The sequence below is a fragment of the Capricornis sumatraensis genome, chromosome 5 (genome assembly GCF_032405125.1).
Source record: "Capricornis sumatraensis isolate serow.1 chromosome 5, serow.2, whole genome shotgun sequence".
Taxonomy (NCBI): Eukaryota; Metazoa; Chordata; class Mammalia; order Artiodactyla; family Bovidae; genus Capricornis; species Capricornis sumatraensis.
The window spans coordinates 118,406,757-118,423,575 of NC_091073.1; the positions used below are offsets into that span (position 1 = coordinate 118,406,757).

Below are 16,819 nucleotides of genomic sequence, written 5' to 3' on the forward strand. Positions count from 1 at the left end.
ATATAAGAATTCAAATCTAAAAATATTAATGAACTTTAAGGAAATTTGGATCGTCTTACAAAAATTGTTTCAGAAATGCTACAGTTGACAGATTCTTCAGAGAAAAACCAATTAAGAATAGAAAGTGAAATGAATGAATGAATGTTCTTTCTAAAAAGGATACAGTCATTACTGGCTTTTTAAAAATATGTTTAGTCTTATGGATACTAGAAATAGACCCAGATCAGCAGATACTAAAATAAATTGATAGAAACAAAGGGACAGGCACATTAAATGTCCCTCAAAGGGACAGACTCACTAAATGGAGTTCTTGTTTCAGTGTTTAAATGAGATGAAGCTTTAATTCTGTTTTCCTTAATTTTGACTTTTAGATTCAGTTGTGGTCTTGGGTTTTTTTTGTTTGTTTGTTTTCATGTTCTTTGATTTCTTTAGACTTAATATGCTTTTAATATAATTTGTTTTATTATAGTTTAAAGTGATGTTTTTTTAAATCCTTATTTTTCCCTAGGCCCTTATGTTAGCTATGGGATATCATGAGAAGGGCAGAGCTTTCCTGAAAAGAAAAGAATATGGAATAGCCTTGCCATGTCTGTTGGACGCTGACAAATATTTCTGGTAGGCACTTTTGTCCTTGATGGATGCCAATTTGGAGGAGGGTGGCAGTTACGCACAGCACCTTCCCCACCCCTGTGCACCCCAGACTTCAGGCTTCCCCCAAGATGGTCAGTGTAAAAGAATAGTTACGATGTAGACTGACTGGTGAACTCTTTTCTCCCCATTGTATTTCTAATTGATCGCTAAAGAATTTTATAAACTTATTACTAATTTTTTTTACAACAAGCACATAGGATTTCATGTCTGTTTCTTATTATGCATTGCCCGCCTGAGCTACAGCTGACTCTACAGTCCCCGTCAGCTTTTCGCCTGATGGTTTTGGTATTCACGTTGCTGATCATTCTCCAAATCCATTGTTTCATAGGGGCTCAGAACAATGAAAGCTCATTATTCCTTCTGTGTGTATTGCTGGAATTCATTTGAAAAATACTTTTCCTTATCAGTCGCTGGGTTCTCCTGAGGTACAGTTTGTACAGAAAGACAGAACAAAATGCTTGGTTTCTCCTTATTTTCTTGTTTTCAGAATAAATGAGTGGCTTCCCTAGCCTCTTCTAAAGATGACATCACTGGTGAGGCTTCCCTGCCCTTTTTTTTTTTTTTTAAGTGTCAGTCTGAGCTCATGGATTTTAACACATTTGATATGTTTCAAACCTCAGTGCTTATGGTGCCCGTCTTCAGTGGGCAGGTGGTCCTGCAGCCCTTTGCCCTGATAGGGTGGTCTTTGTACTCTGCTGCCTGTTGTCCAAAGCTGGTCTAGACTCACCCTGGCTATTTCCTGCCCCAGCACTTTCTCTGGTGCCTCTTAATGGGAAATGATACTGAGACACTATGATCCAGGCAGATGGAACATTTGAGAGATAGACTTGATGCTTGCAGTGGTCGAAAGGTAATGGCTTTAGTGTTATTTTATTTTCCATTTTGAGAAATTCCCAATATATACAGTATACTTCAAGAAGATAAATGTTGGTATTTTTAGTTTGCCAGCTGTACAAGTAGCACCTTGCATTTTAAGTGAACCAGCTTAAACGTAGGCAGAAAGGGGGATTTTTTTTTTTATTTCCTAAAATATTTGGGAGGCAAGGAAGTAACCAGAATGGGGGCTTGGTGCCTCTGCCGTTTTCTTCTCCTGCCTCTTTGTCTCTGCTTTTATCTGAGCGTCAGCATTATTCTCTTCTGGTACAGGCAGTGTAGGCTGTAAGTTAGTCATTAAATTCAGATACATTTTTTATTTCCTTCCACAGTTGTTTGTAACTTTCTGTTATGGAAAATCTCAAACATATATAATAATAGCGATTAATATAATGAATTCCCACAGACTTTTCATTCATCTTCAGCAGTTATCAAGACAGGGTTGATCTTGATGTGTCTAACCCTTGAAATCATTTTCAGGTCTCAGGGAACCCTTGAAAAACAATAATAACTCTCTCTTCAGTTCATAGTACATTCACATGTTCAGTGAGTAATAGATATAATAATCCAATAATAATTATCAGTGCCTTTTTAGGTAGAAAACGTTATTTTCTGGGGAATCTGTTTACTCAGGCCAGCTCACTAGCATACTTCCTGTGCAGGTCCCCTCTCTCCGTCAGAGGTCTACTCTCAACCAAGGCAGTGTGGAGATGGAAGAGGCGTCCCCTGCCTCCTTCCCCCCGTGACATCTTCCTGCCTTCTCCGAGTAGCTCGAGTTCTCTCCCAGCTCTCTGTTGCACATCTTGGGGTGTGGTGCGTAGCGGGCCTGAGAGCAGCTTCTCTCCCATTTTCAACTAGAAAGGGGAGTTCTGCTCTCGGCCAGGGTGGAGTGACAGGGACTGGGTTTCCTCTCCCCTGCCTCAACTGAAACAGGGGACAAACTGTATACAAACAGTGGTTTTCTGGCGATGCAGGACAGTGGTCCCTGAGGTGGGGAAACAAACGCAGGGGAGCCTGTGGATTGTTTCAGCTCACTGCCTGGCGTTCCCAGACCTCAGCGTGGGGAGGAGAAACCCAGGCAGGGCCTCCCGGTCTCCCCCGAGTGCACGAGCTGGAGCTCAGGGAGGAGGGAGCTGCCTGAGGGACAGCATGGTGAGTGCAGAGGGCACCCCGGGGTTCTGCCGGGTGACGTCAGCACGCACCTATGAGGGGACCCCGTCCCCCCACAGAGAATTCAGTGGGGCGTGGCAGCAGGGGGAGGACTCGTTTCGCCCTCCAGACTGCTCTGGTCCCACCTAACAAGGCATCACACCACCACCTTAGATGACATTTTAACTGCATCCCGAGCAACGATTAATGGTACTTACTAGCTCAGACAGTAAAGCATTTGCCTGCAATGCAGGAGACCTGGGTTCGATCCCTGGGTCGGGACGATCCCCTGGAAAAGGAAATGGCAACCCACTCCAGTATTCTTGCCTGGAGAATTCCATGGAGAGATGAGCCTGGTGGGCTATAGCCCATGGGGTCACAAAGGTCAGACATGACTGAGCAACTAACACACAGACACTGAACCCAAGCACAAGAAATACAAAAAAAACTGCACACAATCCGGTTCCTTGCTGCTAGTAACAAAACTATAAATGACTTTTTAGCCAACTTTCCTTTTTTAAAAAGAGCAGATACTAAGCTACCCTGGTGGCTCATATGGTAAAGAATCCACCTGCAATGCCGAAGACCCAGGTCCAATCCCTGGGTCAGGAAGATCCCCTGGAGAAGGGCGTGGCTAGCCACTCCAGTATTCTTGCTTGGGGAGTATTCTAGCCTGGGGAATCCCATGGACAGAGGAGCCTGGTGGCATATGGTCCATGGGGTCACAAAGATTTAGACGTGACTGAGCGACTAACATTTTTACTTTCAAGCTTTAACTTACCTTTCTTGAAATTAATATCTTCATGTAAAAATGTGAAACTTTTAAGGCAAATATAGTAGATTACTATTAAATAACTGACTTAAGCCCATATGTGATTTAATTTTTCTAAAGCAAGGCTCAGTATATTTTATTTAAATCTGTTATACATTGATTTTAATGTTTTTAACATGAAAATTTATTGGCTATCAACTATTAAGGCTACTAAAACAAAATCAATAAAACATACTCTAAGACATAATTTTACACCAAGGCATTACATTTCTTAGTGACATGATCAAGTTCAAATGTAGTCCTAACAATTTCTAATTATATAAGGTGATACCATCTCTTTTACGATAAGGCTGCTATGTGAATAAAGCGTGTTATGCTTTTAAAACTGAAAGAATGAAGTGACCTCCTTTGCATGAGTCCTGCGCCTGTGTTTGGTTTTGGCTGCACACACACTCTGTCCTGGGTCAGACTTGTATGGGCGATTTTATTTTTAACTGAAAGGAGAGAGGCACTTTCTGTCCTTGCTCTTGACGCATGTTAGACATGAGTGAGCCTCTTCACACGGGTGGGACTTGGAAAGGCGTGCTAAATGCCGGCTGCTTTCCTGAGGACAGCGGGGTGGGCTCTCCCAGAAACGCAAGGTGTCTACAGGGAGATCAGTCAGTCTCACCTGGAGTGGAAGGTTAGACCACTCAGGGCCCATGAACTTCTTCCTCTCCCGTCAATGTCAAGTTCTCAGGCGAAGCAGAGACTCGAAGAAGGTGCCCCTCACCAGGTCAAACAGCTGTATGTGTGTGCGCGCGCGTGTGTAAAAGATGGTGTGTATGTAAAAGAGCATTCACAAAGATGAAATGATCCAGCAAAGCAACCACAAGTAAATAGGAAAACCCTGCCCTGAGCGGTTATTCTTATGCCCTAGTGGATTATCCAGTGTGGACCCTGGCATGTAAGCATTCCACTTGGGAGACTTCTGCTTTTTTTTTAAGTGTAAATGACAGAGCGCTTTTGTTTTTTATTTTTCCCAAGCAGATTTTGATGGGCAAGATGTGAAACAGTCTGACTTTTAGTAGGACTCTCAACAGAAACAGAGGTGATCTCTGCAGTTCGTGGATGTGTAGTGCGTGGTTCCATATGTTTTACTTTCTTGCCGAAGGGGGTTCAAACTTGAGATCTAGATTTCCATTATGAGTTTCTAACATAGTCCCAGTCTGAAGTCAGATAGTCTCGAAGTCCGTCTGTGTCAGCCCTCCATCACCTTGTCGGTCTGCTCCGTTTGTATCTGGGTTCAGCATTGGGCCCTGAGATCAGCTGGGCATTCAGAGCCTGGCATTTTTCTGGACTGCTTTTCTCCCACCTTAATGTCACCGGACATGAGTGCCTTTGCCAGTCTTCATCAGTTGAGGCATTCATAGTAAGGGGGGATTTTTTTTTTTTTTTTTTGGTGTGCTTTTTAAAGCCTTGATTCTCACTTTGGCTGTATATTAGAATCACTTAGGGGGATTTGGGCTTCCCTGGGGGCTCAGTGGTAAAGAACCCAGTTGCCAACACAGGAGACAAGAGGTGCAAGTTCAGTCTCTGGCTCGGGAAGATGCCCTGGAGAAAGGGATGGCAACCCATTCCAGTAGTCTTGCCTGGGAAATCCCATGGACAGAGGAGCCTGGTGGGCTACAGGCCAGGGGTTCGCAAAGAGTCGGACACAACTGAGCAACCAAACAACAACAGGAGGAGGATTTCAGAAATAGAGCATCCAGGCCCTACCTCCAGAGGCTCTGTCACAGTTGATCTGGTAGGGTCCCACAAATGGAAAAGACGAAACCTCGTCCCATCCTGGCAATTCTAATTTGCAGTCAGAGTTGGAAACCACGGCTTTAAAGCATGGTCTCCCCATGTTTGCTGAGGGGTACTGACCCAGTGGCCCTTATTTCCGCTTCCCGCCAGGCCTCTTTCCCCACATAGCAAGGGTGTGTGTGTCCGTCTGTCTTCTCCCCCCTCACAAGGCAGATGGTATTGAGCTTCTGTTTCTGAACCCTCACCGCTTTCTTTCCTCATTGGAAGAATTCAGATTATATGTAGAGTTCCCTTCACAAACATTGGGATCTCTGACTTAGTCTTTGGAAATACACCAACAACTGGAGGAAAAAAAATATCAGTAATTCACAAAAAAGCGGTGTAAAGCTACTCGCAACCAGAGGGAAAAAATATCAGTAATTCACAAAAAAGGGTTTGTTGAGCTGCTGGTCAGTGACGCCACGTCCTGTCTCCTGGCAGTGAGTGCTGCAGAGAGCTGCTGGACACAGTGGACAACTACGCGGTGCTCCAGCTGGACATAGTGTGGTGCTACTTCCGCCTGGGCCAGCTCGAGTGCCTGGACGATGCCGAGAAGAAGCTGAAGCTGGCCCAGGAGTGCTTTAGAAAGTGTTACGGGGAAAATCACCAGAGACTGCTCCACATAAAAGTACGTTGCTGTAACTCGTTTTAGGTATTACTGAGCCCTTTTCTAGAATTTGAGTTTATTCCTGCTAAAGTATTTCTACTGCCAAAGGTGATTAAGTGATAGTAGTTTGCAACGAACTCTTTTATTTTATTTTTGTATCATTTGGCCATGCCATGGGGCATATGGGATCTTAATTCCCCAACCAGGGATCCATCCCATGCCCCTTGCATTGGCAGCACAGTGTCCCAACTACTAGAACTCCAGGGAAGTCCCCTTAAGCTGTATTTTAAGGGGATTGATAAACATTTTAAAAGTTAGCCTATGACTTTGGTCTATGCAGCATTTAGCCCAGAAGTGACACAGTTTTCTAGTCACACAAGCCCATGGATCACCCTGACTGAGAGAGCTGGTGTCTGTATTAAGTAGAATTTTATGAAAGATTTAAATGAGAAAACAAACACTTTGAACAGGATCAGCTCACGTGAGTGAGTCATGGCTCCAGAGCTGGGCTTTACAGTAAATAAGGACTTTTCTCAGTGATTTCCACGGGTCATCAGAATTCTGCTTGGGAATCACAGGGCAACACAAGATATTCCTGGTTGGGGATTTTGCACACTTCATCCTGCCCAGCGGGGCCCCTAGCCTGTGTGCCTGGAGACAGGGCTCTGTTTGGGACAGTGTGAGTGCCATTGTCCCCTGCGAGCTTTACTTTTGCCATCATCAACAGGGAAGATAGAAACAGTTTAGTAACGCCATTTTGCCTCTGTAGAGATGAAGGGAATTATAAATGTATTATAGTCCTGTAATGAGAAATTAGATAGTTTCATCCTTTTTTTCTCCCAATAATTGTAGGGAAATTGTGGAAAAGAGAAAGTCCTGTTTTTAAGACTTTACTTGCTTCAAGGCATCCGAAATTATCACAGTGGAAATGGTGAGGAGGCTTATGAATATCTCAACAAGGTAAGAAAAGAGGGCTCCAAAGTCGGAACCGCCTTTACCTACTTTGTGTTTTAGTGGTGTGTGACTCCCGAGGGACGTGCGTCCCCCTCCGCTGCGCTCTCCTTCACGTATGCTGTGAACATATTTGTGTCTGTGAGTGCAGGCAGGATGCTGTAATGAGGGAACCTTACCGAGGCAGTGGTTTTTACTGGCTCCAAGTTTCCAGTCCTCATCTGGCTGAGGTGGGTTGCTGCTGGCGTGGCCTCCAGGGTGGCTCCTGTCAGCACCTCTTCTGGCCAGCAGAGGGTGTAGGAGAGTCCAGGGCGAGCCTCCAGGGAGGCGACCCGGTCATTTCTGCTACGAGGCCATTGGCTGCACCCAGCTCCACTTCAGGGGACTTCATTATCAAAAAAAGAGGAGGGAATAGATCCCAGCCCCTCCCACCGTCCTTGGCCTATTTTCTCATGTTACCCTGCGTGTAAGTCCGGTGAGCAGAGACGCGTTGTCTGTTTACACTCGCACTGGTTGACAATAGGTCACATTTAGAGTTTTTATCTAAAGGGTACAACCCAGTTTTCTTTAAGTGTTAGCTTTGTGTTCAGCTTTAATGTTGCTAATGGTTACACGATCCTTATATTTTTCTCTGTCTGTAGGCATGTCAACTCTTGAAAGAGCTATATATTGATCCATCCAAAGTTCACAATCTGATGCAGTTGGGATTTAGTGCCCAGGAAGCTCGGCTTGGCCTGAGGGCGTGTGACGGGAACGTGGACCACGCGGCTGTCCACATCACCAACCGCAGAGAGGTACCGTAACGTGGTCTTGGCAGCGCTTGGTGAGGCCTGTGCCTTTGAGTAGGTGCAGTCCCAAAGCGCCTTAGCTCTCGGATATGAAAGAATAGAGACAAGACAGTTCCATAGCAGGTATTATTAACAAGGAAATCTTTATCTCTTCAGACTGGGAAGTCAGGAGAAAAATTTGTCTTTTTTCTTGCATCAGTTTTCAGACAGTACAGTTTCCTTCGTTTTACCCTTGCTGTGGTGGCAGATCGCTCATAAGTATAGTCTTAAATACTATAGTCAAGCAGTCTTCTTTCTCTCTCTTTTTTTCACATAGTGTATTTCTGGAAACCATTTTAAAGGGGGCTGTGTTTTCCATGGGGTCATTGTTACAGTTCAGGACGACATTCTTGCCTAGAAAAATGAGTCAAATCATACGAGCAATTAACAATATGTTATGAAAGCAAAGATTCAAAATTATAATCATTTAAAGCAGAAATAAGTACAGTTTTTAAAAAGAAACTTTAGGATTTGGGGAGTTGGAAGGATTTTTACTATGTCTAATATGCTGCTTTTACAAATGAGGAAAACAAGGTCAGGGGTGGACTTTTCTGGGGTCATGGGTCACGTCGTTGGCAAAACCTGAACTGAGGCTTTGGTTTTCCCCTGTACTTTCTAATTCCCATATGAGAAGAGCATTCTGAGTTTTTACAGAAGGTTCTGAAAAGCCAAGAGATAAAAAGTGGTAAAAGTTCCCACTTCACTTCCTAACTTTTTATAAGAAGCAAAAACAAGTTGTTGTTGTTTTTTAAAATAGTGGTGTCCTATCGGATGTGCATTTAATGAATTAAACTATAAGCCTTTGGAGAAAATAAAACCAACAGTGTAAATATACAACAGTTGACCTTGCTCACTCTTCCACCCATTGACTGTGTAGTTAGGATGCTTTTGGGTGAAGGCAACAAAGGGTGCAGGAGAGGCCTGCTGGCCTTCTTAAATGGGAAGAGCCAGAGGCGGACTGAGTTTCAGGTTAGTTTTAGGGGTGCTTCGCCCTGTCCTGAGTTCTGGTTTCTGTCTCTCCACCTCCTCCGTGTTAGCAGGGTCATTCCGTCACAGCAAGAGAGGCTCCCAGGGCCCTCAGAGACCTCCTGAGCTGCTCACTGATAGGCCGCCCTGGAGCCAGTTACTGTGGCCAAGGGCATGCCAAGACCTGAGTGGTTTGCACCTGTTTCCCTCGCTTAGGCACGTCAGGGCCTCCCCGGGGAGCTGGTCAGCCTCCCACACCCTTGGGCGTGCTAGGGTAGCTGGAGGGAAAGAGTAGCTCCGAGGCCCATGGAATGTGAGCTCCAGTGAATCTGCCGTCCTCTCAGCTCCTGAAGCTCTGAGTTTGAGCATCTCACTGAGTTGAGAGTTATATGTGATGCCTACAAGTTTGACTTTCTTGTGCTTCGTGGCCCTGAGTTCAGGCCAGCTTCTCATCTGGCAAAAGCAACAGACTAATGAAACCGAGGTCACTTACAGCGCTGACATGTTAAGGGCTTGTGAGAGGCAGCGTGGCAGCCTTCCTAAGAGACGTGCACTCGTTCGCCTAGACGTAGCCATGACTGGAGAAGGGAATGGCAAACCACTTCAGCATTCTTGCCTTGAGAACCGCATGAATAGTATGAAAAGGCAAAATGATAGGATACTGAAAGAGGAACTGCCCAGGTCGGTAGGTGCGCAATATGCTACTGGAGATCAGTGGAGAAGTAACTCCAGAAAGAATGAAGGGATGGAGCCAAAGCAAAAACAATACCCAGCTATGGATGTGACTGGTGATAGAAGCAAGGTCCAATGCTGTAAAGAGCAATATTGCATAGGAACCTGGAATGTCAGGTCCATGAATCAAGGCAAATTGGAAGTGGTCAAACAGGAGATGGCAAGAGTGAACGCTGACATTATAGGAATCAGCAAACTAAAATGGACTGGAATGGGTGAATTTAACTCAGATGACCATTATATCTACTACTGCGGGCAGGAATCCCTCAGAAGAAATGGAGTAGCCATCATGGTTAACAAAAGCATCCAAAATGCAGTACTTGGATGCAGTCTCAAAAACAACAGAACAATCTCTGTTCGTTTCCAAGGCAAACCATTCAGTGTCACAGTTATCCAAGTCTATGCCCCAACCAGTAATGCTGAAGAAACTGAAGTTGAACGGTTCTACGAAGACCTACAAGACCTTTTAAAATTGACATCCAAAAAAGATGTCCTTTTCATTATAGGGGACTGGAATGAAAAGTAGGAAGTCAAGAAACACCTGGAGTAAAAGGCAAATTTGGCCATGGAGTACGAAATGAAGCAGGGCAAAGGCTAATAGAGTTTTGCCAAGAGAACGCACTGGTCATAGCAAACACCCTCTTCCAACAACACAAGAGAAGACTCTACACATGGACATCACCAGATGGTCAACACCAAAATCAGATTGATTATATTCTTTGCAGCCAAAGATGGAGAAGCTCTATACAGTCAGCAAAAAAAAGACTGGGAGCTGACTGTGGCTCAGATCATGAACTCCTTATTGCCAAATTCAGACTTAAATTGAAGAAAGTAAGGAAAACCACTAGACCATTCAGGTATGACCTAAATCAAATCCCTTATGATTATACAGTGGAATTCAGAAATAGATTTAAGGGCCTAGATTTGATAGAGTGCCTGATGAACTATGGAATGAGGTTCGTGACATTGTACAGGAGACAGGGATCAAGACCATCCCCATGGAAAAGAAATGCAAGAAAGCAAAATGGCTGTCTGAAGAGGCCTTACAAACAGCTGTGAAAAGAAGAGAAGCAAAAAGCAAAGGAGAAAAGGAAAGATATAAGCATCTGAATGCAGAGTTCCAAAGAATAGCAAGGAGAGATAAGAAAGCCTTCCTCAGCAATCAGTGCGAAGAAATAGAGGAAAACAACAGAATGGGAAAGACTAGAGATCTCTTCAAGAAAATTAGAGATACCAAGGGAACATTTCATGCCAAGATGGGCTCAATAAAGGACAGAAATGGTATAGACCTAACAGAAGCAGAAGATATTAGGAAGATGTGGCAAGAATACACAGAAGAACTGTACAAAAAAGATCTTCATGACCCAGATAATCACGATGGTGTGATCACTCACCTAAAGCCAGACATCCTGGAATGTGGAGTCAAGTGGGCCTTAGAAAGCATCACTATGAACAAAGCTAGTGGAGGTGATGGAATTCCAGTTGAGCTATTTCAAATCCTGAAATACGATGCTGTGAAAGTGCTGCACTCAATATGCCAGCAAATTTGGAAAACTCAGCAGTGGCCACAGGACTGGAAAAGGTCAGTTTTCATCCCAATCCCAAAGAAAGAAAATGTCAAAGAATGCTCAGACTATGGCACAATTGCACTCATTTGACACGCTAGTAAAGTAATGCTGAAAATTCTCCAAGCCAGGCTTCAGCAATACGTGAACCGTGAACTTCCTGATGTTCAAGCTGGTTTTAGAAGAGGCAGAGGAGCCAGAGATCAAATTGCCAACATCCGCTGGATCATCGAAAAAGCAAGAGAGTTCCAGAAAAACATCTATTTCTGCTTTCTTGACTATGCCAAAGCCTTTGACTGTGGATCACAATAAACTGTGGAAAATTCTGAAAGAGATGGGAATACCAGACCACCTGACCTGCCTCTTGAGAAACCTATATGCAGGTCAGGAAGCAACAGTTAGAACTGGACATGGAACAACAGACTGGTTCCAAATAGGAAAAGGAGTACATCAAGGCTGTATATTGTCACCCTGCTTATTTAACTTATATGGAGAGTACATCATGAGAAACGCTGGGCTGGAAGAAGCACAAGCGGGAATCAAGATTGCCGGGAGAAATATCAATCACCTCAGATATGCAGATGACACCACCCTTATAGCAGAGAGTGAAGAGGAACTAAAAAGCCTCTTGATGAAAGTGAAAGAGGAGAGTGAACAAGTTGGCTTAAAGCTCAACATTCAGAAAACTATGATCATGGCATCTGGTCCCATCACTTCATGGGAAATAGATGGGGAAACAGTGTCAGACTTTAGTTTTGGGGGCTCCAAAATCACTGCAGATGGTGACTGTAGCCATGAAATTAAAAGACGCTTACTCCTTGGAAGGAAAGTTATGACCAACCTAGATAACATATTAAAAAGCAGAGACATTACTTTGCCAACAAAGGTCTGTCTAGTCAAGGCTATGGTTTTTCCAGTGGTCATGTATGGATGTGAGAGTTGGACTGTGAAGAAAGCTGAGCACCGAAGAATTGATGCTTTTGAACTGTGGTGTTGGAGAAGAATCTTGAGAGTCCCTTGGACTGCAGGGAGATCCAACCAGTCCATTCTAAAGGAGATCAGTCCTGGGATTTCTTTGGGAGGAATGATGCTGAAGCTGAAACTCCAGTACTTTGGCCACCTCATGCGAAGAGTTGACTCATTGGAAAAGACTCTGAAGCTGGGAGGGATTGGGGGCAGGAGGAGGAGGGGACGACAGAGGATGAGATGGCTGGATGGCATCACTGAGTCGATGGACGTGAATTTGAGTGAACTCCGGGAGTTAGTGATGGACAGGGAGGCCTGGCGTGCTGCGATTCATGGGGTCACAGAGAGTCGGACACGACTGAACTGAACTGTTACTGAGCAGGTCTCTCTCGTAACTTTTGACTTTACTGTGTGTCCGGAATATTGCAGTGCAATACTCATTGTCATTTCCTTGGTTTATTTTCCTAATCCTCGTGTAAGGAGGAATAGCCTGTATCTGTGTGGTTAAAAGAGAACTGACTTAGACATTTGTGACTAAGGGAAAAGTATCCTTTGAGGCCCCAGCTTTGTGTCAGCTCTGAGACAGAAGAGGCCGGAGGCCCGTGTCTGCTGGCTGGCTGGCAGCGTCTTCCTCTGCTTAAAGGTTCTTCATGCTTCTTAGCCTTTGAAATATAAATGGAAGAAGCTGGGATTGAAAGCAGAGGATGAAACAGGGTAAAGGCATTTAACACGGTGTGTGTGTGTGAATGCAAGTTGAAATGTGAGCGATAAGAATACTTCTGCTGGCCTGGGTGGGTTTTGTGGGGAAGCAGGAGAGTTCAGCTTGGAGGCGGAGCTGGGGTCTCGGAGCCGGGGCCGCCTCTTTGGGTTCGAGGGGGGCCACTGCAGGTTCTGAGTAGGTGCGGGAGCTGACAGGCCTATGTAGAAGGCCTTGGAGCGGGGAGATGGCCTGGGAGGCATTAGAGGATGTGGTGGGGGTGCGGACAGTGTCCAGGTGCAGTGGGGGTGCCGGTCTGCAGAGCTGCTGGCTGTCCTTGGCCCAGTTGTTCACAGGCAGGTTCTCCGGTGTTGTAAACAGGAGCATACAGGCGGGGGTGGTCTTCATCTCTGGAAACGTTTGGGGCAGTCACTCCTTCCTCCTGGTCCTGCTGCCAGCTGGGAATGCTTGGTCTGGGGCGAGGATTCCCTTCTTTTCCTGAGCAGTGAAGCTGTGATCCTGTTCTGAGAATGTAGAAGGGGACCCTTGTGCTTGGGCTGAGCCGTGGAGGTAGGAACAGATACATTAGAGGAGAAAAGGCTGTTTTCTCTGCCCTCCTCCCCACGTTGGGCCAAAGACCGACCCCGTCTAGAATGTACAAGAGGCCGTCCCCCAGCTCTGCGGCCAGTGATGACCTTGACTGGGTCACCCAGCTGTCTTGAGAGATTTCTGTCTTCTCATTGGCAAAATGATGAGGCTGGATTCAGTTAGTGGTTTTTGAACTCATTTTATTTTTTTTAAGCAGCAGAAATCCTTTTAAAATGACACTTGTGGGAATTCCCTGGCAGTCCATTGGTTAGAACTCTGCACTTTCACTGCCAATGCTGGGTTCAGTCCCTGGTCGAGGAGCTAAGATCCCACAAGCCCCACGTTTGGCCAAAAAAATAAATACATGCAAAAAAAATATTTTTTTTTAATATACGCATAAAAATAAAATGACACTTTTTTTCAAAACAAGCTCAGAATTCTCCTGATTAGGACTGAGGTGGGAAGAGGAGATGGCACTGATCTACAAAATCACAATCCCTAACTCGGTGACTTTGCTGTTTTCCTAAAGGAACTGGACCAAATAAAGAAGGAGGAAAGAGAGAAGAAAAGACGCCGCCTGGAGAACATTAACCATCTGAAAGGAATGGGCTACTCCATGCGAGCAGCCAGGCAGGCACTCCATCAGGCCGGCGGGAACCTGGAGGAGGCCCTGAAGGTAACCCTTGCCTCATACCTCCCAGAGCAGCCTGGCTCCCGGCCCGGGTGCTGTCTCCTCCACTTGCTCATCTGAGCGGCTCTCTGGTGCTTCATGGCACCAGGAGCCCCGCCACTGTGGTCTGGCTGCTCTCCATTCCTGCTCTGGATCCCAGGGTCAGAGGTCTCGCTCTTTCACCCAGTAGCCGAGCCGGAATGGTGCGCCCCACCCAGATGCGGCAGGGCTCCTAGGGCGAGAACTCGGGTGAGGTTTCTGGTTGCAACAGAAGGAGCTTCACAGTAACATGGAAGAAGAGTAAGGTGGTTGAAGTTTCAGTTTAGTTTTTTTGACTTAAAATATTTTATTTGAATATCTAATTTTATCATGTAGTCAGTAGTACATGTTGGCAACAGGGCCTTTTAAAGAAATCCTCAGCAGTGAGTCAGAAGCTCGGAGTCCAGATGAGTGGTATAACTCTGCTGCTGCTGCTGCTGCTAAGTCGCTTCAGTCATGTCCGACTCTGACCCCATAGACGGCAGCCCATCAGGCTCCCCGTCCCTGGGATTCTCCAGGCAAGAACATTGGAGTGGGTTGCCATTTCCTTCTCCAGTGCATGAAATTGAAAAGTGAGAGTGAAGTCGCTCAGTCGTGTCCGACTCTTAGCGACCCCATGGACTGCAGCCCACCGGGCTCCTCCATCCATGGGATTCTCCAGGCGAGAGTACTGGAGTGGGCTGCCATTTCTTTCTCCAGTGTATGAAAGTGAAAAGTGAGAGTGAAGTCGCTCAGTTGTGTTCAACTCTGTGCGACCCCATGGACTGCAGCCCACCAGGCTCCCTGTCCCTGGGACTCTCCAGGCGAGAGTGCTGGAGAGGGCACCATTGTGCTCTGCCTGGGTCCATATCCTCCTGATTTGTGTTCACGGAGCAGACTGGTGCTTAATGAGGCAGGCACTGTGCTGATTCTCAACAGGCGAAGCGGCGTGAAGCCCTCGCCTGCCCTTGGGGAGCCCATAGATGGGTGGAGAGCACAGTGGGGTCAGAGCAACCGTGTGGGACCCACAGCACCTTGGGGGAGCAGGACTGCAGGCTGGGTGGTGGGCCCGGTAGATGGAGGAGAAGTGGGGGAAGCTTGAAGCGCTGAAGCACTTTCATTTCTCTGACTTCTCAGAGAAATAAAAAATATTCTGAATACGCGGAGTGACTGATGGGGCTCAAAGCTAGTTTTTAATTATACAGTCAGTTCAGTCCAGTCGCTCAGTCACGTCTGACTCTTTGGGATCCCATGGACTGCAGCACGCCAGGCCTCCCTGTCCATCACCAACTCCCAGAGCTTACTCATGTCCATCGAGTCGGTGATGGCATCCAACCATCTCATCCTCTCTCGTCCCCTTCTCCTCCTGCCTTCAGTCTTTCCCAGGATCAGGGTCTTTTCTTTTAATTACACAAATAGGACAAAAATACATTTGATGAATGTAGAACTATTTAGGTTAAAAGGGAAATTCCCCAAAAGAGCTTTATGAGGTTGAGAGTAAATATCATGTGACAGAAATCCAGGTCTGAAGACCTCTGCTCTTCTCCATGACATTTTAAACCTAGAGCACATCACCTTCCAGAGAAAAATGACCTTAGCAGGCAACCCTGGACTGCTTTGATAGCTTTCTGTTTGTAGCTTTTTACGACCTTGTCATCCCTAAGGCTAAGCTCTAAGAAAACGTCTGTTTCTGTTTGGGATCCTCCTGCCCACTCTCTCAAACCCTTTCCTGCTTCCTCAGATGAGACCTTTTTGCCTGAATAATCTTGTCCATCCTTCAGACCTCGACTCAGTCAGGCCCCTTGGCAGGAGCCTTCTCTGAACAGGGGCCTCCTCCCCAGCCCCTGCCTGGTTGCGGGTCCCTTTTCTCTGCTCCCACAGCACCCTTGCCTCGTTCACCACACTTCGTGCACCTGTCTGTGCGTCCCATAGCTGTGTCTGCTGAGCACGTGACAGGTGCGTAGTCTGCGCCCGAGGGAGTGAGCAGACATTAGGGGTGAGCGAAGGGAATTATTCCTGTGTGTTTTCAGATTCTTCTCCATAATCCTCAGATGTGGTGGTTAAATGATTCAGCTCCAGAAAGCAACAACCGTCAACAAAGTCCGTCTCAGGAAAAGATTGACCAAGTAAGTGAAAGTGCACCGCGCCCTCTCCGCAGGCACCGCCTCGTGTGGGCCTGGCTGGGGTGACATGGTTGGTGGCCCGGCAGGGCCGAGTCCTTGGCTCTCGGGGCTCCAGGTGTCACCAGGCCTGCCCCGGGGAAGCAGACCACGGCATTCCCTTCAGAGTAGGACACCCAGGCAGCAACATGAAGGTGTTCTTCAGACTGTCTCCTCTTCTGTACACACGCCTCTTTGTGCGTTGACCCATTTCTGACCGCCCATCTCCCTGCCTGTGACCTGCAAGGGTGTCACTGTGGTGACTCTGGTTTGGGCCCCCGTCCCATTAGCCTGCTGGCAACACTTAACCAACGAGCCTGGTCACTAGGCAGATGGACAGCACATCCTCTGGCTCGAGCTGGCTGCCTTTCTGAGGTGACTGCCCAACGCAGTTGGCCCAGGTCCCCCTCCTTCCTTCCCAAGCTGCCCCATGCGCACGTTAGCAGAGGAAGCCGGTGGTCCAGGTGTGCGGTGGGTTTTAAACTTCTCCCCCTGCACCCTCGCCACCAGGATTAGACTCCCCTGGCCCCGCGTGGGGGGGCGGCCGTGGGGGGCACGTCTGCTCTGTGCGGCGGGCCCTCTGCAGAGCCGCCTCCTCCCTGTTCCCCCAGCTGGTGTACATGGGCTTCGATGCGGTCGCCGCCAAGGCAGCCCTGAGGGTGTTCAGGGGTAACGTCCAGCTGGCGGCGCAGACCCTGGTACACAATGGAGGAAGACTTCCTCCCGACCTGCAGCTCTCGGCAGAAGACTCTTCGTCCACACCGTCCACATCCCCGTCCGACTCTGCAGGTGGGTCTGGGG

General features: G+C 46.8%; 1 protein-coding gene across 2 annotated transcripts in view; it reads left to right on the top strand.

Moving 5' to 3' along the window:
* Positions 1-16,819, top strand: part of NUB1 (negative regulator of ubiquitin like proteins 1) — a 36,176-nt gene that overhangs the window by 17,565 nt on the left and 1,792 nt on the right. Inside the window, exons 8-14 of one of the 2 annotated variants that reach the window (XM_068972298.1) lie at positions 509-615; positions 5,714-5,900; positions 6,732-6,839; positions 7,472-7,624; positions 13,701-13,847; positions 15,890-15,985; positions 16,630-16,807. In XM_068972298.1, the coding sequence (XP_068828399.1) occupies positions 509-615; positions 5,714-5,900; positions 6,732-6,839; positions 7,472-7,624; positions 13,701-13,847; positions 15,890-15,985; positions 16,630-16,807 (976 nt within the window). The remainder of the gene's footprint in view (positions 1-508; positions 616-5,713; positions 5,901-6,731; positions 6,840-7,471; positions 7,625-13,700; positions 13,848-15,889; positions 15,986-16,629; positions 16,808-16,819) is intronic. The other variant, XM_068972299.1, reaches the window with a different exon arrangement.